Genomic DNA, 24582 nt, shown 5'->3' on the forward strand with positions numbered 1-24582 from the left:
GTAATAAGTGTTTTTAAATTTTAAAAAATCTTACGAGATAGAACGAACAGATCAGAAAAGTAAATAAAATAAGATAAAACGGAACTGGAGACAGCCACACTCAAACCAAACTCCGCGCCGTCATGACATCACACACAACATCCTTACGTCACGGGTCAAAGCCGACGCATTGGATCGGACGCTTCTGTCGACCCCTTATTTTTGTTGGTTGGCGCTGATTTTGAAAGCTAATGTCTGAGTAAGTTTATGGTGATCCCTTGTCTGATGTTGCTGGATAAAAACATAATTGGTTATTTTATACATGTCATATGGTAGGCCTATAGTGTTTGTAGTTCTAAAGCCTTTGTAACATACAAAATCTAAGACTTGTGCTGTCGTGTTTAAGTGTACTGATAAATGATGTTTTCTTATGGAAGCCATTTGTGTTGTCTGTGCATATATTCTTTATATCAAATTGTCATTGTTGGGCTACAGATTCTGCAAAGGAAAAAAGTGCCACTTCAGTGATATCACTGAAAACCAAAGGATCATGGACATGGTGTTTATAGGCCTCACCTCAATCAGTGATGCATTTCGTCTCTCATTCGATGTAAAAGATGTACACATTAACAAAAGATTACCAGACTTAGTTTTTAGAGATCACCTCAAAAACCACTTGTTTTTTGTGAAATTTCATGAAAAAAGAAGCAGGTGGTGAGAACAGAAAAATTGTCTAGGTACCTCAAGTCAACATACTGGTCCCAACACTTTCTAATATTTTCACCAATGGGAAACCATTACCGAATGACATCACAAACTTCATTTGCACTGAAAATCATGCTATTGTGATCCAGATCAGTGCATTTGAAGAGGTGAAGCACGGCTCATTAAAACTGTACACCATCTTTAACAATACTGTGCTCAAAATGGTGTTTGGATGCTTCAGGAACTCACTTGGGAATCTCTGGTACGAAAGTGACGTTCTTTTCAAGGAACACTGTTGAGAAAATTTAGAGAACTGACTGCAGAAAGATTCTACAGCCAATGTTCATTTTATGTGAGGATGTTGATAATGTGATAAAGAGAAATTAGGGATTGTACAGAGACACATAGACAGTCATTTTTTTTCTTGCTCTATTTGTGAGTGGAACAGGAAAGGAAATTACTAGCACTGGTACAAGGTACCCTCCACCGCACACCATATAGTGGCTTGTGGAGTGTGTCGATGTAAAATAAACTCAGCAACATCCTACAAAAACAGTAACTTCTGCCTGTTATCACCACAAGAGGCATATGTCTAGAGTGGTCTGCGTTCCACAGAGTTGAATGCTGTTGGAGCACTGCTCCTATCCCGAACAATTGGTTATTACTCTGGACTGGACTGTCACATATAAGCAGCACTGCACCAACACCAAAACGAAAGTCAGTGACAGAAACAATACCCTCTGCAAAATTGTTGGCTCAAATTGGAGTGCTAAACCACAAGTGATAAAAACTGCATTTGCAGTCTGGCACAAAGCTGTCCATGCTAAGCAAGTGCATGGTGGACTCAATGAAACATGCAAGCTTGTCTTCAACTGTTTGGAACTTAGGAATCCAGGTCAGTTGAACCTAATGGTATTGGATGTTGGCTTCGTCCTGTAATGAGGCATGTGACAGAAAACAAACACAGTGCAGGGTTCCTCTGTAACTGTACAGCACTCCCTATACAGCATTCAATCAGCTACATAGAGGCTAAAATCAAGAAACAGTTTTAGAGCAAATGGAGCTTACAAACTTCAAACTCAGCCTAAAGTGTCCCCCCATTCACCTACTACTTTTCCTTCTCTTCCTTTTCATACTATTGAATTCCAGTCCCCCAAGACTATTAAATTTTCGTCTCCCCTCACTATCTGAATGATTTCTTTTATCTCATCATACATTTCTTCAATCTCTTCATCATCTGTGGAGCTAGTTGGCATATAAACTTGTACTACTGTGGTAGGCATGGGCTTTGTGTCTATCTTGCTTACAATAATGCGTTCACTATGCTATCCGCAGTAGCTTACACATGCTCCTATTTTTTTATTCATTGTTAAACCTACTCCTGCACCCCCTCGCCTCCCCCCTGCGGGTCTGGGGGTAAGAATAGGCCTGAGGTATTCCTGCCTATTGTAATAGGTGACTAAAAGGAGTTTCACATGTTTCAGCCTTTATGTGATGGTCCCCTGTAGGGTCGGACCTCCATTTTTCAAAATATTCCCAAAGAGTGACCCAACTGGGGAAGGGCATCTTATATGGTGCATCGTGTCCATCATGTGCTAAGACCTATTGCAGCCTTCGTCGACGTGGACCTGCACTTCTGCTCATTCTCAAACTGTTGGGCGAGGTCACCCTCCTGGGTGCGTATTTTTCCATCATCTGTGTCCGTTGTGGTGGGGCCACCATGTACCCTGTTGCTGTTGGTTGTAGCCCCCTGACCACACAGGGATCGCTCTGCTGATGCCTGCGCCATTAACTACCCACGTATGCCAATGGGTAGGTTCCAATCCCCCTGGGGCTTTGGGACTCCCGGCAATGGCCATCCTTCCAGGTGGCCTATGCTGCGGCTGGGTGGCACCCGTGGGGAGAGCCCCTGCTCGGGGTGGGTGGCATCAGGGTGGATGACATGCAATGAAGCATAGTACATCATCTCTTGCTGGTGGTCAAACACCACCAGTCTCTAAGCGTTCACGGGCTTAATTCAATGCACAGAAGTACGACCCCAAATTGTTCCCCTCCCTGGCCACATCATGGGAGGAACATCAGGCTAAGGATGGCGGCGGCTCTTATTCGCCCCGGTACCTTGTATGTTCGAGAGCCGATGGGGAATCTTTCATGATGATGAAGCCTCGGTTTTTTGTTGAGCATTTAGAGGACAAAATGAGATTTCGGTCAGTCTTGATCAAAACAGCCTCCTCTGTCCAGTCACGGGCGTTACTCACTTGTGACAAGCTGGGGGATGTTTCTGTAACCATCACGCCCCATAAGAGCTTAAATATGGTCCAGGGTATCATATTTCACAGCGGCCTTCGTATTCAGTCCGACAATGAGCTGCACGCCAATTTAGAATGGCGAGGTGTACATTTCGTTTGGGGTGTCCACTGGGCTACAAGGGATAATCAGGTTGGCACCGGTGCCTTCGTCTAGGCCTTTGAGGGGTGATACATTACCCAAGGAGGTCAAGGTGATGGTCTACTGCTGTGATGTAAAACCCTATATCCCTCCCCCAAAGTGGTGCTTTAAATTTTGGAAGTTCGGCCGTATGTCTTCCCACTGTCTTCGAGCATCACATGTCGAGATTGCGGATGCCCATCGCATCTCAATACTCCATGTGCCCCGCCTCCCATCTGTGTCAACTGTGGAGAGCACCATTCGCCTTGCTCACTAGACTGCAAGACTCTCCAGAAAGAAAGGAAAATCATGGAGTACAGAACCCTGGACCGACTGACCTACACTGAGGCTAAGAGGAAATTTGAACGCCTACACCCTGTACACAGGACATCATCTTACGCCATCGCTACAACATTTCTAGCCCCATCAGCTCCGCCAACCCCAGTCACTTCTCAGAGCCAGATGACTACACCTGCCCCCTTGATGGTGGGGAGGGGGGGGGGGGGGGGGCAATTCCCTCCCTGCTCCTCCTGCATCACCTACATCAGGAGCAACACTCCCCTAACCATTGAGGATGTCTGTCCCCACTTCTAAGCTGGAGAAGCGTACAACTTCTTCGCCTGCTCTCACTACAAAGGGGTCCCTTGTGTCACTCCCTTCCCAGGTTTCTGATAATGGGAAAGATAACACCTGCCAGTGGCAGAAGAGCCCAAAAGCAGCTGGTCGCAGGGCTTCACGCTCATCCTAAGTCCCGTAGACTGAAACATTGAAGTCCTCTCAGCCAGGGAAAACCAAGGAACAGTGGATAAATCCAAAAAGAATGTCCCCCAAGACCAAGGGAATTGTGGTGGCACCCACACCACCACCACTAACTCCAAGCTCTGCGTCTGTGGATGGGGTGGAGATTCTGGTGTCCGCTTTGGACCTAAATCTCACCAGACCCTCAGACAAAATGGATATAGACTCTTCAGGCAGAAAGTCGGTGGCAGCAGTTGACCTGAGGCTTAAACTGCCTCACTGAATGTTCCATGCCTTCCCAGTCTCACGATGATGTCATCCTCCAGTGGAACTGCGGCGGTTTTTTCCACCACCTGCCTGATCTACGGCAACTGTTAACCTTACACCTGCTTTCTGCATTGCCCTCCAGGAAACTTGGTTCCTGGCAATGCAGACCCCTGCCCTCCGCAGCTATAAGGGATAGTACAGGAACTGTAGCGAATGTAATCGAGTATAGGTGAAGTTTGTGTTTATGTCCTAAACTTAGTCTGCAGTGAACCTGTGCCCCTTCAAACCCCTCTTGAAGCTGTGGCTGTCAGAATGACGACGACACAAGAAATAACTGACTGCAATGTATATCTTCCTCCAGATGGTGTAGTATCCCTAAATGTATTAACTGCACTGATTGATCAACTCCCTAAACCTTTCCTACTTTTGGGAGATTTAAACGCTCATAACCCTTTGTGGGGTGGCACTGTGCTTACTGGCTGAGGCAGTGATGTCGAACCTCTGCCCCTTAAATATTGGGGCCGCCACACATTTCAGTGTGGCTCGAGGTAGTTACTTGGCCATTGATTTATCAGTTTGCAACCCAAGACTTCTCCCATCTATCCACTGGAGAGCACATGACAACCTGTGTGGTAGTGTCCACTCCCCATCTTCCTATCACTGCCCCGACGTCAAGCCCATGAATGGCAGCCCAGATGGGCTTTAAACAAGGCGGACTGGGGAACTTTCACCTTTGCTGTCACCGTTGAATCTCCCCCTCACGGGAACATCGATGTGATGGTTGAGCAGGTGGCAACAACAATCGTTTCTGTGGCAGAAAACACAATCCCTCGCTCTTTAGGGTGACCACGGCAAAAGACAGTCCCTCGGTGGTCACCGGAAGTTACTGAAGCAATTAAGGAGTGTCAGCCAGCTCTACAGCGTCATAAGCAGCACCCTTCCCTGGAGCTCCTCATAGCCATTAAACAGCTCCATGCTCACGTTCGCCAACTTATCAAACTATGGAAGTGGGAGTATTGGGAGAGACATGTCTCGACCATTGGGTGCCATACGTCAACTTCTGGGCAAAGATCAAACGTGTTTTCGGGTACCAGACCACAACAGGTGTTCCCAGTGTTAACATTAATGGTGTGTTATCTACCAACCCAAACGCAATTGCTGAGCAATTTGCTTGAGCCTCTGCATCAGAGAATTAGCCTTTCGCGCTCTTAAACGGCAGCTAGAAGGGAACGTCCTCTCATTCACTACATGCCACAGTGAATCCTATAATGCACCATTTACAGAGTGGGAGCTCCTCAGTGCCCTTGCACATAGGCCCGACACAGCTCCTGGACCAGATCGAACCCACAGTCAGATGATTAAACATGTCTCATCTGACTACAAGCGACATCTCGTCATCTTTAACTAGATCTGGTGTGATGACATCTTTCCATCACAATGGCGAGAGAGCACCATCATTCCAGTGCTCAAACCCGGTAAAAACCAACTTGAAGTGGATAGCTATCGGCCCATCAGCCTCACCAACGTTCTTTGTAAGCTGTTGGAACGTATTGTGTGTGGGCAGTTGGGTTGGGTCCTGGAGTCACGTGACCTACTGGCTCCATGTCAGGGCGGCTTCTGTGAAGGTCACTCTACCACTGGTAATCTTGTGTCCCTAGAGTCTACCCGCCGAACAGTCTTTTCTAGATGCCAACACCTGGTTGTCGTCTTTTTTGATTAATGAAAAGCGTATGACATGACATCATATCTTTGCCACATTATACGAGTGGGGTCTCAGAGGCCCACTCCCGATTTTTATCCAAAATTTCCTGTCGCTTCATACTTTCCGTGACCATGTTGGTGCCTCCCATAGTTCCCCCCCATATCCAGGGGAATGGGGTCTCGCAGGGCTCTGTGTGAGTGTCTCTCTATTTTTAGTGGCCATTAATGGCCTAGCAGCAGCTGTAGGGCCATCCATCTCACCTTTTCTGTATGCAGACGACTTAGGGCGAAGTCATGGGCTCTGGCCCACGGTTTCCAGTTTTCCACCGCAAAATTGTGTGTTATGCACTTTTGTCGGCATAGTGCCATTCATCCAGAACCAGAACTTTACTTTAATGACGATCCACTCACTAGTGGAGACATACCAATTCTTAGGACTGGTTTTCGACGCCCTACTGACTTGGCTTCTTCACCTTCGTCAGCTTAAGCGGAAGTGCTGGCAGCACCTCAATACCCTCGGCTGTCTGAGCAACACCAACTGGGGTGCAGATCGCTCTACACTGCTGCAGCTCTACAGAGCCCTTGTTTAATCCTGACTTGACTATGGGAGTCTGGTTTATGGTTCAGTGGCGCCCCCAGCGTTGTGTTTACTCGACCCAGTACACCGCTGTGGCATTCATCTAGTGATAGGAGCTTTTAGGACGAGTTCGGTGACCAGTGTCCTTGTGGACGCTGGAGTGCCTCCATTGCAGATTAGACGTCCAAAACTGCTGGCCAGTTACGTAGCACACATTCGTAGTTCTCCTGCGCATCTTAATCACCGTCTCCTTTTCCCACCCACGGCAGTTCATCTCTCGCATTGGCGGCCCAGGTCAGGGCTTCCAATTGCAGTTCGTGTCCGATCCTTTCTTTTCGAACTGGAGTCCGTGCCTTTACCACCTATACTTGAGGTCCATTCACAAACACCTCCATGGTGTACACCTAGGCCGCAGCTTCACCTGGACCTTTCACATGGCCTTAAGGACTTAGTTAACTCCTCGGCTCTCCACTGCCACTTCCTTTCAATTCTTCCAAGTACCAAGGCCACGAAGTGGTTTACACCGACGACTCGATGGCTGATGCTCACGTTGGCTTCGCATATGTCCATGGAGGCCATATTGAACAGCATTCCTTGCCAGATGGCTGCAGTGTATTCACTGCAGTGCTGGTGGCCATATTTCGTGCACTTCAGTATATCCGTTCATGCCCTGAGGAATCGTTTCTTCTATATACTGACTCCTTGAGCAGCCTACACGCTATCGACTGGTGCTACCCTCGCCATCCTTTGGTGGCGTCCATCCAGGAGTCCATCTATGTCCTGGACCAGTCCCGTTGTTCAGTGGTGTTTGTGTGAACCCCAGGACACGTCGGCATCCCAGGCAGTGAACTTGATGACAGGTTGGCCAAACAGGCTACGCGGAAACCGCTTCTGGAGATGGGATCTCTGATCCTGACCTGCGTTCTGACATATGCCGTAGGGTTTTTCGGCTTTGGAAGATGGAATGGCATAACAGTACACACAACAAACTGTGTGTCATTAAGGAGACTACGAATGTGTGGAAGTCTTCATGTGGGACTCTCGCAGGGAATCAGTTTTCCTCTGCTGGCTCCACATTGGCCATGCTTGGATGACCCACGGTTACCTCTTGCGCCGTGAAGACCCGCCTCAGCGTCAGTAAGGCGCCCAGTTGACAGTGGCCCATTTTCTGGTGCACTGTCCCACTTTGACTGCCCTGTGATGAAATCTTGGGTTACCGGACTCATTGCCGCTCATTTTATGTGACAACGCCTCATTGGCTGATTTAGTTCTACATTTTATTCATGGGGGGGGGGGGGGGGGATCTTTTGATCTAAGTTTTAGCGCATGTCCTTCGTCCCTCCGTGTCCTCTACCCTAGTGCTTTTAGGGTGGAGGTTTTAATGTGTTGCAGGTGGCTGGCTTCTCCTTTTTATTCTCATGGTCAGCCAGCCACTGTAATCTGCTTTCTTGTTGTACTCTCATCCATTTCTAGCATCTCTCTGTTGTTTTCTTGTCCTCCTTTGTTCCTTTTAGTGTTCATTGCCCATCCTTCGTTCTTGTGGTTTTTCCCTTCTTTCCGTTTTGCGTTATATGTCTCATCTGTTTTATTCTCACACTTGTGGCATTATTTTATGAGGAGCAAGGGACCAATGACCTCATAGTTTGGTCCATTCCCCCCTCTTTTAAACCAACCAACCAACCAATCTACCCCTGCATTACCCCTATTTGATTTTGTATTTCTAACCCTGTATTCACCTGACCAAAAGTCTTGTTCCTCCTGCCACCAAACTTCACTAATTCCCACTATATCTAACTTTAACTTATCCATTTTCCTTTTTAAATTTTCTGTCCTACCTGCCTGATTAAGAGATCTTATATTCCACACTCCGATCCGTAGAACACCAGTTTTGTTTCTCCTGATAACGACACTCTCCTGAGTAGTCCCTGCCCGGAGATCCAAATTGGGGACTGTTTTACCATCGAAATATTTTACCCAAGAGGACACCATCATCATTTAACCATACAGTATAGCTGCATGCCCTCGGGGAAAAATTACAGCTGTAGTTTCCCCTTGCTTTCAGCCGTTCGCAGTACCAGTACAGCAAGGCCATTTTGGTTAATGTCGCAAGGCCAGATCAGTCAATCATCCAGACTGTTGTTCCTGCAACTACTGAAAAGGCTGCTGCCCCCCTTCAGGAACCACATGTTTTTCTCGCCTCTCAACAGATACCCATCTGTTGAGGTTGCACCTATGGTACCGTTATCTGTACCGCTGGGGCACTCAAGCCTTCCCGGCAACGCAAGGTCCGTGGTTCATGGGTGGGTGGGGGGGAGTGTTCTTGGGCCTTATTTTTGATAAAAAGCTGACTTGGCTGCCCTGTATTTGCCACCTAAAGACTACTTAGGACAGGAAGGGCTCTAGAAGTGTAGTGAAGCCAGCTTCTCTAGAAGAGTAAACCTAATACAAATCCTAGTCCTCCAGGTTGGAGGTTGGGCATGGTGCTCGTGACCTTGGCAAAGGAATGGATAAAGAATCTGACAGCACCATCATGGAATGTGAGGACAATACTTCAGCCTGGAAAAATGAAAGAAATAGCCAATTAAATTTTAAAATTTAAATACTATGTTGTAGAGCTACAGGAAATCAGATGGCAAGAAAATGGGCAGATAGATAAAACTGAGTACTCATTGGTATATAGTGGACAAGAAGACGTAACAGGCCAACTTGGAACAGGGTTTAGGGATGTTAAGAAAAGCCTGTTAGAATTTGAATCCATAAATGAAAGGATGTGCAGACTCAGACCAAGAGGGAAATTTAGGAATATATCAGTAGTGAATGCACATGTGCCAACAGAAGGAAAAGCGGACACAATTAAAGAACAGTTCTATGAAGACTTGGAAAAAGTATGCTGTGCAGTACTTGAATAAGACTTGATGCTAGTAATAGGAGCTTTTAATGCAAAAATAGGGAGGAATAAACATCCATATGGAGTTCCTGGAAAATATTCACTACATGAAGAAAACAGCAAGAATGGAGGCTTACTGTGCCAATTTGCAGCAAGGAATAATGTGATTATTAAAAATACCTGCTTCCCAAACAAGAAAATCCATTTGGGTACTTGAAAGCCTGCAGTCAATGGAGTAGTCAATCAGATTGACCATATTTTAGTGATTCCACACCACTCTATGTCAGTTATGGATGTACGGAGTTAAAGAGGACCAAACTGTGACCCAGACCAGTTTGTGATAAAATCAGTCTTGAGAGACAAACTGTCAGCAAATAGCAACAGAACAGGGAAAAACATGAAATGAAATGGAATACTGTCAAACTGAAAATCCCCGATGAAGTAAAAACAAAACAAAACGAAGTAACACTAAACAGAAAGTTGAACAATGAAGAGACTGCAGTAGGAGTAGATGAAAGGTGGAGCAGGATTGAAAAAGCCATTTAAGATGCTGCAGAAGAAATAATAGGCATAAGAAGGAGCAGAAGAACCCAAGAATGTTGGATGAAGATTGCAGATCAGCAACAGAGGAAAATAAAAGGGCAAGAACAAAAGTACTACAGAGAAAAACCAGAAATAACTGTGAAACAATATAGAGAATTAAGGAGAAGAGCTAACAGACTGTGCAAGAGAAAGAAGAGATAGTGGACTAAGAAGAAATTTCAAGAACTAGAAGAGTTAAAGCAACAAGTAAACAAGAAAGTTATGTCATGCTGGAGATTCCAGCCAAAAATAATGGTATGCTCCAGCAAAGATAGGAAAATGATAAGGGAGGAAGAACAGATAGTGGGAAGATAGGCAGAGTATTTCAAAGATACACGAAGCACCAGCCTTAAGATGATGAGACAGCTGCACAGGAGGAAAGTGTGGAGCTGGAAATTGACAGTGATGCCTATGAGGCAAAAAAGTGAACACTACAAGAGGTCTCCCAGGCTGTGCACAAGGCAAAAAACAATTGAGCCCCTGGGGAAGACAGCATAATCCCTTGAGTTAATAAAAACTGGTGGTGAGGCTGTAATAAAGGAACTGCATGCATTAATATCAGATAAATGAGAAACGGAAGCTGTGCCAGATAATTGGGAAACTGGAATAATAATCCCCGTTTATAAGCAAGATGCCAGAACAGCATGTGAAAGCTATAGAGGTATAACACTCCTAAGCACAGCTTATAAGATTTTCACAAGTATATCAAATGAAAGGATACAGAAGTGCGCAGAAGACGTACTAGGGGAATATCACTGTGGCCTTCAACCAGACAGAGGAACAACTGATCATATGTTTGTGATAAGACAAATGATGGAAAATTTCTATGAATATGATATAGATCTGTATTTTCTATTCATCGACTTCAAACAGGCCTTTGGCAGCATAAACCGGCAAGAACTATACAGAGCACTGGATGAAGTTGGTATAGGTGCTAAACTAATAAGACTAATCAGAATGACAATGACAAAGACAAGAGCAAAACTAAAGGTCCTTAGCAGAACAAGTGAAAACTTTGACTTTAATAAAGGTGTGAAGCAAGGTGTTAGTCTCTCCACTGTCCTATTCAATATAGCCCTGCATAGTGTGGTTAATAAAATCAACGAAAGAGGCACCATATTTATGAAAACTAGCCAGATATGTGGATTTGCTGATGGCATTGCTCTAATAGGAAGAAATATCGGTACACTCCAAGAAGCATACTGGGAAATCGAAATAGAATCCTTAAAAATTGACCTCATAGTAAATGAAAACAAAATATATGGTGATGTCACAATCTGAGGCCAGAGGAACATTGTTGTTGTTGTGGTCTTCAGTCCTGAGACTGGTTTGATGCAGCTCTCCATGCTACTCTATCCTGCGCAAGCTTCTTCATCTCCCAGTACCTACTGCAACCTACATCCTTCTGAATCTGCTTAGTGTATTGATCTCTTGGTCTCCCTCTACGATTTTTACCCTTCACGCTGCCCTCCAATGCTAAATTTGTGAGCCCTTGATGCCTCAAAACATGTCCTACCAACCGATCCTTTCTTCTAGTCAAGTTGTGCCACAAACTTCTCTTCTCCCCAATCCTATTCAGTACCTCCTCATTAGTTACGTGATCTACCCACCTTATCTTCAGCATTCTTCTGTAGCACCACATTTCGAAAGCTTCTATTCTCTTCTTGTCGAAACTGGTTATCGTCCATGTTTCACTTCCATACATGGCTACACTCCATACAAAGACTTTCAGAAACGACTTCCTGACACTTAAATCTATACTCGATGTTAACAAATTTCTCTTCTTCAGAAACGATTTCCTTGCCATTGCCAGTCTACATTTTATATCCTCTCTACTTCGACCATCATCAGTTATTTTACTCCCTAAATAGCAAAACTCCTTTACTACTTTAAGTGTCTCATTTCCTAATCTAATCCCCTCAGCATCACCCGATTTAATTTGACTACATTCCATTATCCTCGTTTTGCTTTTGTTGATGTTCATCTTATATCCTCCTTTCAAGACACTGTCCATTCCGTTCAACTGCTCTTCCAAGTCCTTTGCTGTCTCTGACAGAATTACAATGTCGTTGGCGAACCTCAAAGTTTTTACTTCTTCTCCGTGAATTTTAATACCTACTCCGAATTTTTCTTTTGTTTCCTTTACTGCTTGCTCAATATACAGATTGAATAACATCGGGGAGAGGCTACAACCCTGTCTCACTTCTTTCCCAACCACTGCTTCCCTTTCCTGCCCCTCGACTCTTATAACTGCCATCTGGTTTCTGTGCAAATTGTAAATTGCCTTTCGCTCCCTGTATTTTACCCCTGCCACCTTCAGAATTTGAAAGAGAGTATTCCAGTTAACGTTGTCAAAAGCTTTCTCTAAGTCTACAAATGCTAGAAACGTAGGTTTGCCTTTTCTTAATCTTTCTTCTAAGATAAGTCGTAAGGTTAGTATTGCCTCACGTGTTCCAACATTTCTACGGAATCCAAACTGATCTTCCCCGAGGTCCACTTCTACCAGTTTTTCCATTCGTCTGTAAAGAATTCGCATTAGTATTTTGCAGCTGTGGCTTATTAAACTGATAGTTTGGTAATTTTCACATCTGTCAACACCTGCTTTCTTTGGGATTGGAATTATTATATTCTTCTTGAAGTCTGTGGGTATTTCGCCTGTCTCATACATCTTGCTCACCTGATGGTCGAGTTTTGTCATGACTGGCTCTCCCAAGGCCATCAGTAGTTCTAATGGAATGTTGTCTACTCCTGGGGCCTTGTTTCGACTCAGGTCTTTCAGTGCTCTGTCAAACTCTTCACGCAGTATCTTATCTCCCATTTCATCTTCATCTACATCCTCTTCCATTTCCATAATATTGTCCTCAAGTACATCGCCCTTGTATAAACCCTCTATATACTCCTTCCACCTTTCTTCCTTCCCTTCTTCGCTTAGAACTGGGTTGCCATCTGAGCTCTTGATATTCATACAAGTGGTTCTCTTCTCTCCAAAGGTCTCTTTAATTTTCCTGTAGGCAGTATCTGTCTTACCCCTAGTGAGACAAGCCTCTACATCCTTACATTTGTCCTCTAGCCATCCCTGCTTAGCCATTTTGCAATTCCTGTCGATCTCATTTTTGAGACGTTTGTATTCCTTTTTGCCTGCTTCATTTACTTCATTTTTATATTTTCTCCTTTCATCAATTAAATTCAATATTTCTTCTGTTACCCAAGGATTTCTATTAGCCCTCGTCTTTTTACTTACTTGATCCTCTGCTGCCTTCACTACTTCATCCCTCAGAGCTACCCATTCTTCTTCTACTGTATTTCTTTCCCCCATTCCTGTCAATTGTCCCCTTATGCTCTCCCTGAAACTCTCTACAACCTCTGGTTCTTTCAGTTTATCTAGGTCCCATCTCCTTAAATTCCCACCTTTTTGCAGTTTCTTCAGTTTCAATCTGCAGTTCATAACCAATAGATTGTGGTCAGAATCCACATCTGCCCCTGGAAATGTCTTACAATTTAAAACCTGATTCCTAAATCTCTGTCTTACCATTATATAATCTATCTGATACCTTTTAGTATCTCCAGGATTCTTCCAGGTATACAACCTTCTTTCATGATTCTTGAACCAAGTGTGAGGAACATCTAAAGACCTAAACATCAGTGGGAAATGCTTCAAAGAAGTGTCCTCTTTTTAACTACTTGGGAGCATTAATAACAAATGACAGTATTGGAAAGGCTATAAGGGAAAGAATTGAAGCAGGAAACAGAGCTTACTTTACAAATATACAACTTTTCAGAAATAGTTTTGTTAAAATAAAAACAAAACTGCTAATATATAACTCCCTAATCTGCCCAGCTGTCACATACAGGTCAGAGGTATGGATGTTGATAGAATATGACAAAAATGCACTAAGGACCTTTGAGCGGAAAATACTACACAAAATATATGGTCCAATAAGGGAGGAAGAAGGCTGGAGAATATGCTACAATGCTGAATTACAAGTGTTAATACAAGGCAGGGACATAGTAAAATTTGTGAAATCACAGTGAATATGATGGTTAGGATATGTGGAGAGAATGGCAGAGGATAGAATTCCAAAGAAAATGAGGAAAGGTTTGATTCGTTGTTCTGCTAAGCGAAAAGGGAGACGTAGAAGAAGATGGATTGATGATGTAATAGTGGATCTCACCAGTATCGGAGGTTGGGGGGGGGGGGGTGGAAAAGAGCAACAAACAATCAAGAAATGTGGAGGAAGATCATTGAAGAAACCAAGGCTCAACAAGGGCTGTAGCACTATTGGAGGAGGAGGAGGAGGAGAAGACTACATGCATGCGGAATCTTAATGCTCTCTGCTTCCTGGCCCACACATCTTGGCAGTGCAGACCATGCTACTTTTCTCCACCTTTACCGTGCTCTGGTCTCGTCTAGACTAGATCATGATAATCAGGTTTATGGCTCAGCAGCTCCTTCCACTCTGAAAATACTTGACCCTGTTCACCATTGTGGGGTGTATCTGGGTATTGGTGCCTTATCACACTAGTCCCTTTGACAGTCTCCTCACAGTAGCGGGGATTCCCTCTCTACAATTACGATGGAGCAAACTTCTGGTTTCTTACGCAATCACCAATCACCATTCACTGATTCCCTTACCATCCCATGTACCTTTGCAAACGAGGGATGTCTCCCTCCTGATAACTGCCCCCAGTTGGATTGCCCGTTCGAATGTATCTTGCTTTCTTCTGTCAGGATCTCTGTCTCCACACACTGGATTTCCCCCCACCCCCCTCCCCCTGTGGATGGGGCATAGACCGTGGATTAGCACCGACCTATTCCAGAGTCCTAAGGTCTCTTTGGCCCTATAGTTTTCCAGCGTCTTGTGCGTCCCATCCTTGGAGAGTTCCAGGGTGCCACCATCATCTACACTGATGATTCTAAGATGATAGGTAAGGTGGGATATGCTTTCGCATCTGCTACTGGCTTAGAACACCATATATTGCAGGGATCATGTAACGTTTTCACAGCAGAGCTGCTAGCCATCAACAGGACCCTCCAGTTTGTTTCTCAGGCCTCCCTACATAGTGTTTTAATATGTACCGATTCAATGAACAGCTTACAGGCTATCAACCGATGCTACTCTCATCATCCTTTGGTCTCTGCTTCCATGACCTTCTCTCTCCCCTTGCCCGTGCCACCTGTGTCTACGCATTGGTCATACCAGGCTCACTCATTGTTCCCTCTTGCATAACGAACCATCCCACAGTGTACTTGTGGAGCCAGACTGATGGTATCCCATATGTTGTTGGAATGTCCCAATCTTTTGGCCCTTTATAGTCTTCCAGATCCCTTAAATTTAATATTAGCGGACAATTCATTGGTGGTTGAACTGGTCCCCAGTTTCCTCCTTGAAAGTGGTTTTTATTTTCAGGTATAAAGGTTTGCTTTACTCCAGGAGCAGGGGCAAGGTGGTTGTGGTCGGGACCTCTCTTCACATTTTCTCGGTCTGTGACCCGTGACCACCCCCTCTTGCAAAGACCCCCCTTTTATCCCTCTGTTTTCCCAGTTTTAAGATTTGGGCTACTCTTTTATACCTTCTACTGTGTGTGTGTTTTAACTTCCTCATTTTATAGTTTCACTCCTCTGACTGGACCCATCCACTTTTAGTGGACCTTCTCTCTTCCATGTGTAATGTTGAAATCACGAGACTGATGATCTCGCTGTTTAGTCCCATTACCCAATCAATTAATTAGTCAGTCAATCAATCAGCCTCAAATGTAGTTTTCGCCAACTTCAAAAGACTATTACAGGATGTAACTATCAGAAGAACTAACCCCAGGACATTTTGAAAAGTTGGAAATCTCAAAATTTCGTAACAGACCATGGACAGGACTATCATGATCCAAAGTGATTCTCATAAAATGGGAACTCCAGTACTGTATAACCTGTGCTGTGGTGGTGAGATCCAGGAAACCTATCACACTGTATTCCTGTCCTTACTGCCATATCCACTGCAGCCTCAAGAACTTCCATGGTAGCACCTGCTAATGAAATTGATGTTGCTGTCTTCTTCTCTATCACTTTGCCTCTTTCCTGGTGTTTGCTGTAAGATCTGTAAGTCAACTTGTCTGTTCTGTGCCCATAACGTGCACTGATATTTTTTGACACAAAAAATTGAAGCTATTGGGATAATGGTTAAAATCATCCTAAAGCAAAGTCTTCATGTTTTAGTATGTTTTGTGTCTGGCATATGTGATCTCATGTGTGAGTTTATAGTGACTGAATTTCATTGATTAAAGTTCATGTCTGGAATTTTTCTAATGCCACCATCTGAAATAAGTCACACTATTGCTTCAGAGCAAAGTCAATGGTTTTGACAAAAATTTTTGACTGTTTCTTTTTTATGTTTCAGTGGAGTGACACAAAAGAACATAACTCGATGTTTGCGAACATTTGAGAAGACGGAAAGAAGTAGGACATTATTTTCATTTAAAACTGCGAGGAATAAAATGTCAGATTCAGCAGGTGAGATCAAAGCTCTGAAGTAATGCGATTACAGTGATATATTTGAAAATGTAGATTATACATTGCCAAAAGGACATGATATTTTTATTGTATAAAATATTTTATGTGAAACTATAGTCCATGTTGTAACTGATTTTAAATAAGTTTATATGTCAGTACTTCTGACAGATGATTCTTCAGTTTTTTGAAATGTCATAATTTATTAAAATATGATTTTTTAATGGTACAGCTGAGATGGACATATTTATTTGTTTAATTTATATAAGATAGTGTGGAAGAAATGATTTAATACTACAAATGCAAATGTATAGACAGGAAGTGAAAGTTGAAATGAAGGCTCTGTTTGTTTAGTCCAAAATTAGAGAGAGACTCAACTGTGGGATTATTTGCCTTACATTGTTGAAGCAGCAATTGGTTACAATTTCTGAAATTGATCTCATCCTAAATAAAGTAGTTTAGCCTTTGTTAATACACCAGAAAATATCTAATCATTGTTTATTTCCAATAATTTTATTCCTATCCGATACATGAAGGCAAAATGACAATATTATGAAAATGATAGACTGGGCTGTATACTAAGCTTTTGGCCAAAAGGCCTGCTTTTGAAGTAGGGAACAAATTTACATTCACATAAGCACAACTTATCCACATGTGACCACTGTGTCAAGAATGTTGACCACAACTGCAACTTAGAGGAGAAGCAATCCGCAGGGGGGGGGGGGAGGGGGGATGGTTTGGGATATCTTTTTACAGAAACAGATCTCCCATGTCTTATCTCTGCAGTCACTTACCACCTCCCACATACTTACCATCATGCCACAAAGGAGCACTACCCTCCTGATTCAGTACCTGTAGGGACTGCAGCAAATGAATCACATTGTCCAACAGCGTTTTGACTACATCTTGCCAGGCCCAGAAATGAGTAGTATCCAGCCCTCTGTCTTTCCAACCCATCCCAAAATGGTGTTCGACAGCCCACTGAACGTATGTGATATCCTTGTCCATCCCCACTCCACTTTTACTCCCAACCCCTTGCCTTGTGGTCATATCCCTGCAATAGACCTAGATGCAAAACCTGTCCTATACATCCTCCCCACTTAATTCAGTCCAGTGACAGGCATCTCCAATCCCATCAAAGGCAGGACAATGTGTGAAAGCCGTCATGTGATCTACAAACTAAGCTGCACACACTGTGCTGCTTTCTACATGGGCATGACAACTAACAAGCTGTTTGTCCACTTGGATGCCAGTAATAGCTTTTAACACAAAAATAGGGAGGAATGAACATCCATATGGAGTTCCTGGAAAATATTCACTACATGAAGAAAACAACAAGAATGAAGGCTTACTGTGGCAATTTGAAGCAAGGAATAATGTCATTATTAAAAATACCTGCTTCCCAAACAAAAGGATCCATTTGGGTACTTGAAAGCCAACAGTCAATGGAGTAGTAAATCAGACTGACCATATTGGAATGATTCCACACCAACTCCACATCAGTTATGGATGTACGGTGTTACAGAGGACCAAACTGTGACTCAGACCAGTTTGTGAAAAAACCAGTCTTGAGAGAGAAACTGTCAGCAAATGGCAACAGAACCGGGAAAAACATGAAATGAAATGGAATACTGTCAATCCCCAATGGAAAATAATAATAATAATAATAATACGAAGTAACAATAAACAGAAAGTTGAACAATGAAGAGGCTGCAGTAGAGTAGACGAAATATGGAGCAGGATTGAAAAAGCCATTTAAGATGCTGCAGAAGAAATAATGGGCATAAGAAGGAGCAGAAGAACCCAAGAATGGTTTGATGAAGATTGCAGATCAGCAACAGCAGAAAAGAAAAGGGCAAGAACAAAAGTACTACAGAGAGGAACTAGAAATAATTGTGAAACAATATAGAGAATTAAGGAGAAGAGCTAACAGACTGTGCAAGAGAAAGAAGAGAGAGTGAATTAAGAAGAAATTTCAAGAACTAGAAGAGTTAAAGCAACAAGTGAAATAAGAAAGTTCTATAGTGCTGGAGATTCCAGCCAAAAATAATGGCATGTTCCAGCAAAGATAGGAAAATGATAAGGGAGGAAGAACAGATAGTGGGAAGATAGGCAGAGTATTTCAAAGATACACGAAGGACCAGCCTTAAGATGATGAGACAGCTGCACAGGAGGAAAGTGTGGAGCTGGAAATTGACAATGATGCCTGTGAGGCAAAAAAGTGAATACTACAAGGGGTCTCCCAGGCTGTGCACAAGGCAAAAAACATTGAGTCCCTGGGGAAGACAGCATAATCCCTGAGTTAATAAAAACTGGTGGTGAGGCTGTAATAAAGGAACTGCATGCATTAATATCAGATAAATGGGAAACAGAAGCTATGGCAGATAATTGGGAAACTGGAATAATAATCCCCGTTTATAAGAAATAGGTCAGAACAGCATGTGAAAGCTATAGAGGTATAACACTCCTAAACACAGATCTTAAGATCTTCACAAGTATATCAAATGAAAGGATACAGAAGTGCGCAGAAGACATACTAGGGGAATACCAGTGCTGTGGCCAGGAAATAGCTAGGCCACCCAGGAGCTGGACATGATGCCCAACACAACGTGCTTCACTTCAGTGACTGCTTCCTATCAACACCGGCTTTTCTGCATTCAGAAGGTAGGAACACTCCCTGCAGTGCATCCTACACAGGGTTGCCGCAGGTTCTGGAAACCAGGGACTATCAGGGAATTTTAAATGTATCAGGGAAATGTGGGAAAAAAACTGGAAAAATTTCGTTTTTCTCAGTAGATGAAATGGTTTGTTTATTGAGATGTCATGCATCGTCACTGGCTGGGCGCAGCTGAGTACATGCACTGCTTCCCTACTCCCTCATCTTACTGATTCTCCCCTTCCTACCATTCCCCTTGGCTTGCAGTCAGTGCTGCCAGCACTTCTTGCTGCTAGTCTAGCAGCTGCCAATGAGAGGCAGAGAGGCATGAGGAGTGGTTTGTTCCGATTCTCAGAGACTGTTGACGTAGCAGCCGAAGACAGCAGTCATTTGTACATGAGTTACATTTGAGTGATTATGTGAAAGTGAGTGTGCTCTTATTTTCTGACAAAGGCTGTGGCTGAAACTGTAGTTGTGAGAGTGTAATTGTTTTTCCTACGTGCCTGTCTGCAGCTCAGCGATCATCTTCATCGTGAGTTGTTACATATATTCACTAGTATTGATTCTCAGAGTATTTACGCAAGTTATCTGTTGCATGGATTGATCACCGCGGTCTCATTTCATCAACATGGTGTCTATGACTTGTGAATAGCCGGCCACACGAGTGGAGTTCCATGATGGGCCATAACCACAGGCCATTTCTGCCGGTATCTCTAACGAATTGGACCTGCCGATCTGAATCCCCAACCCAGCCGAGAATCGAACCCGGGGTGACTGCATGGCAGCTAAGCAAGCAAACACACTATACCGTTAAAATAATAGACATAACACAGTGGGTAATAACTGACAATAACAAACATAGCAGAACCAAGATTTTATTAGCGGTCACCTATAGCGTTGGTTTACACAACTCTTTCCTTCCTTTACACTTCCTTCAAGAGGCCTACTTTTTCTGAAGTTAGCTCTGAAATCAGTAAAGGCATATTAAATCTGTTTTGTAACTCCAAGGAAATGCGTAATTTTGTCACCAAAAGTCTTTTGTTTTATTGAAATAAAAGAAACTCAGTGGTCTTAATGAAACACATGTACCATTTGGCTTTCTTTCTCCATCTAAAAACAGTTCATTACAAAAGATGTTGATGTTAGTACTTAAGATTTTTGCTCACACGTTTAGAAATACGGAAGTCCCTACCTTTTTCTCTTTTTTTTTTCTTTTTTTTTCCCCCCGACACATGCCTGTACTCATGCTTGAGGTCTCAAAATTTGTTAGGGAAAAATGCTAAAACTTGTCTGTGAATCAGGGAAATATCAGGGAATTTCACTTGGGGAAATTTGCACCAACCCTGCTAGTACATTCACATAAACTCTTTGGCGTTGACCTATGCTAGTCCCTATCCTTAACCTTCCTACCCTGTTCTCTGCCCCCACTCCAGAAATACACAGTGTTCTATCCGACCAACACACCAACTAGTTTTTCTCCCCTTTTCTACTTCTCTCCTTTTACACACACACACACACACACACACACACACACACACACACACACACACAAAACCTCCCACAAAAACAAAAAAAACCACACACACTTGAATCTCCCGATCATAGGTAGCAATCCTACCCTGTTCTGACCATGTCCCTGCATGATGCCCCCACCCTGCTATTCCTCCTCCTCCCCACCACAGTTTCCGCCTTACTGTCACCACATTATTGCTCTCCCATCAGGTGCAGTTGCAGTCCACAGTCTGGCCACAATGCCTAGGGACAGTGGTCATGTGTGTGTGAGCTGTGCTTGTGTGAATGTGTGTGTGCGCGTTTTGTACTTCAGGAGGCCTTTTGGCCAAAAACTTAATGTTTGATTGTACTTGTCTGCAACTCAACATATTCTCTATATGATGAGTAGCAATGTATCCTTTCCAAACAATTGAAAATCTGGGATGGAATAGTGAGAATGTTAACAAAAATATAATTGCTGCTCACCATATAAAGGAGATGTTGAGTCACAGACAGGCACGTCAGACACTCTGCTATACATTTTAGCTTTTTTGCTATTAAGTCTTCTGCCAAAGTAGAAAATACACATTTACCCACTCACATTCGTATGACCTCCATCTCTGGCTGCTATATTTGATATTGCTTAACAGCCTTTCTTCCATCCTACAAACCAGTGCTGCTTTCCTTTGTTGCTATTCTCTAATACATTACGTCACCCAGTGCCCATCCTTTTCCTTCTCTACTTTCCTGTGATTTACCTGTTGCCTTCCAATCATCATATGCTCTATCAACAGTCTTGTCTGCTCAGCACATGCAGCTATATGACTGCATGGATTGTTGGTGCAGCCTCTCATATCTCTCATTATTCCTGCCAATATAATTAACCCTGGCCCTTGAAACTGAGTACACTTCCTCCATCACTTTTGTGTGTTTTCCTGTGTTATTTTCTGCATCTTCCTGTGCCACATGAATTTGTTGAACTTCAATTTGCTAACTACCCCTTTCTCTCTTCCATTATTCCAGCATACGTATACTGGCCCCAGTTAATTCATTTACATCTGCTGTCTCCTCACTTAACACTTATCCATCCACCAATCTGCATCCCACTGCTATCATCTTTTTTATTTCTCTCTTTGATCTATCTGTGTTATCACATCAGTTTTAAATCATTTTCATCTTTCACTGTTGGCCCAATTCCCTCTGGTTTCAATGTTTTCCCCCTACTTCATTCATTTCCCATATTATTTTGTAATGTTTTTCATTGTCTTTTTATGAGTTTTTATTACATATTTTTACTTATTTTACATGTTACTATGCATTTTTCTCCTACACTAACGACCCTTTCTCCTTCCATTTGCACCAATACAGGAAAGTTTCTTTATCCCTAGCCAGAACCATGCCCCACTTACTGTTCCTGCATTTTTTTTTCCCAGCTTATGGAATCCACACAAATGGCCTAACCATTCCTGCCACCCCTCCTTACACAGACGTTTATATGGTCAAATTCTGCCAGTGCATAGCCCTTGCCAATATAATCCTACAAAACCATGTGAATCAGGTCCACACTTCCTTACAAGACGTCTTCTCCATTTGTAAAATTCCCCTGCTGTGCAATCTCAAATTCCTGCATCCCATCTCTTACATTGCAACTCTTGCCCTCCAGGAACTAGAGCAGTGTGCACAATTCCACCTCAAAAAACTCTCCAACCTGTTCACCACATGCCTCCTGCCTTGTACTACCACTATCCAACATCTCTAAGAGTGCCTCCAAACCTCCTCCACATCCCCTCATAGCCAACAAACCCTGTCTTGTAGGCCTACTACATTTAACACATTATGAGAAACACTCTCCCACCACTATAAAGAACCCAGACTCAAAACACAGTCATTAACTTTTCATCCAGAAGTCTTAAACAGTGGAAACACTTGTCCGTCACCAACCTTACCAACTGGACTTCACCTAAAACCATTTTTGAACCCTGCCTGACTCAGACCACTCCTCCATCCAACTGTGATTCATCCCCACTGCTTCCAAAACAGGCCTTGTTTACACACCAGAATTTCTTAATGTCAAACCTTTCCTCGCCATCATTCCCCAAATCCCTTGACATGGTAACTAACCTTGCATCTGCAGAAGGAACCACAATCATCCACCTAAAAACTGATCCCAACCTTATAATACTACCTGCTAACAAGGCTCAACCACTGTGGGTTTGAACTGCAGGGACTTCCTGGTGGAGTGACTCCACCAGCTGTCAGTTTCATCCACTTCCAGAAATCCAACATGATCTCCAGGCCCTTCTCAAATCCTGAGACCCATCCCAGAACCTCTCCCATAAATCTCTCTTCTCACACCTGCCACTTCCCACACACCTGCCTTCTACGTCCTTCCGAATGTCCATAAAACCAGCCATTGAGGACACCCCATTTTCGCTTATTACTGCCCCCCCCCCCCCTCCCCTGTGAGGCACACACTGGTGCTGTGGACCAACATCTTCAGACTATTACTTGTACGTACCATCCTGTGTAAAAGACACCAACCATTTCCTCCACCGACTCTCCACAGTTCCTGTTCCTTTACAACACGACACCCAGCTTGTGACTATTGATTCCATTTCTCTCTACACAACATAACCAGTGTCTATTGCCTTGCTGCTATTGTGCTATTGAACACCACCCTTCCCAATGCCTGAATGACTCCAGACCTACAACCTCCGTACTGGTCACCATGACCAACTACACACTCACCCAGAAGTACTTCACCTTTAGAGGCATCACCTACAAAAATTCCACAGTAGAGCAGCAGACAGCCACGTGGCAACATACTGTGCCATCCAGTTCATATACTATCTAGAGGAATCCTTCTTAACAACCCAGAATCCCAAACACCTCACCTGGTTCGCATTCATTGATGTCACCTTCGTGGTCTGGATCAATGGTGAGCAAGCCGTATCCATATTCCTCCAGAACCTCAACACCTTCTCTCCCCATCACTTCACCTCATTCTCAACCCAATATGCCAGCTTCCTCAATGTTGACCTCCAAATCCAGTACAGCCAGATCAGTACCTCCATCCATATTGAACCTACCAACCACTAGCAGTATCTCCACTTCAACAGTTGTCACTAATTCCATACCAAGAATTCCCTAATACAGCGTAACCATCTGTGGTTGTTGCATCTTTAGTAATGAGCAATTCCTCTCCAAATACACCTCAGGACTCACTGAGGCATTGACAAACCAAAATTACTGTCCCAGCCACATAGAGAAACAGATCTCCCATGTCATCTCTCCCCAGTCACCTTCCACGTTTCATATACCCACTGTCTGGCCACAAAGGAGCAGTTCCTTCATGCCTTAGTAGCTCACCGAGCGAGGTGCCGCAGTGGTTAGCACACTGGACTCGCATTCGGGAGGACGACGGTTCAATCCCGTCTCCGACCATCCTGATTTAGGTTTTCCGTGATTTCCCTAAATCGCTTCAGGCAAATACCGGGATGGTTCCTTTGAAAGGGCACGGCCGATTTCCTTCCCCATCCTTCCCTCACCCGAGCTTGCGCTCCGTCTCTAATGACCTCGTTGTCGACGGGACGTTAAACACTAATATCCTCCTCCTCCTTCGTGACTTAGTACCATCCAGGACTGGAGCTACTGAATCACATGTCACATTCTCCATGAGTGTTTCAGTTACCTCTGGTCTGAAATGAGAAATATCCAACCCACTGACCTTCATGCCGTTCCCACAGTGGTATTCTGCCACCACTAAACCTACATAGTATCACTATCCATCCTTACTTTATCCTTCTCCTAGTCCCTTGCCTCATGGCTCATGTACTTGCGATAGACCTAGATGCGAAACATGTTCCGTACTTCCTCTCCACCTAATCCAGCCTGGTCACTGGCATCTCTTGTCCCATCAAAGGCAGGACTATGTGTGAAAGCAGTCACATGATCTAGAAACTAAGCTGCAAGCACTGTGCTGCTTTCTTCATGGACGTGACAACGAACAAGCTGTTTGTCCACATGAATGGCCACCAACAAACTGTGGCCAATAGACAGCTGAACCACTCAGT

General features: G+C 43.8%; 1 protein-coding gene across 1 annotated transcript in view; it reads left to right on the top strand.

The window, feature by feature from the left end:
- Positions 1-24582, top strand: part of LOC124544858 (phosphatidylserine decarboxylase proenzyme, mitochondrial) — a 116845-nt gene that overhangs the window by 1558 nt on the left and 90705 nt on the right. The window contains exon 2 of the mRNA XM_047123570.1: positions 16253-16365. Coding sequence (XP_046979526.1) covers positions 16253-16365 — 113 coding nt within the window. The remainder of the gene's footprint in view (positions 1-16252; positions 16366-24582) is intronic.

The sequence above is a fragment of the Schistocerca americana genome, chromosome 8 (assembly GCF_021461395.2).
Source record: "Schistocerca americana isolate TAMUIC-IGC-003095 chromosome 8, iqSchAmer2.1, whole genome shotgun sequence".
Classification (NCBI taxonomy): Eukaryota; Metazoa; Arthropoda; class Insecta; order Orthoptera; family Acrididae; genus Schistocerca; species Schistocerca americana.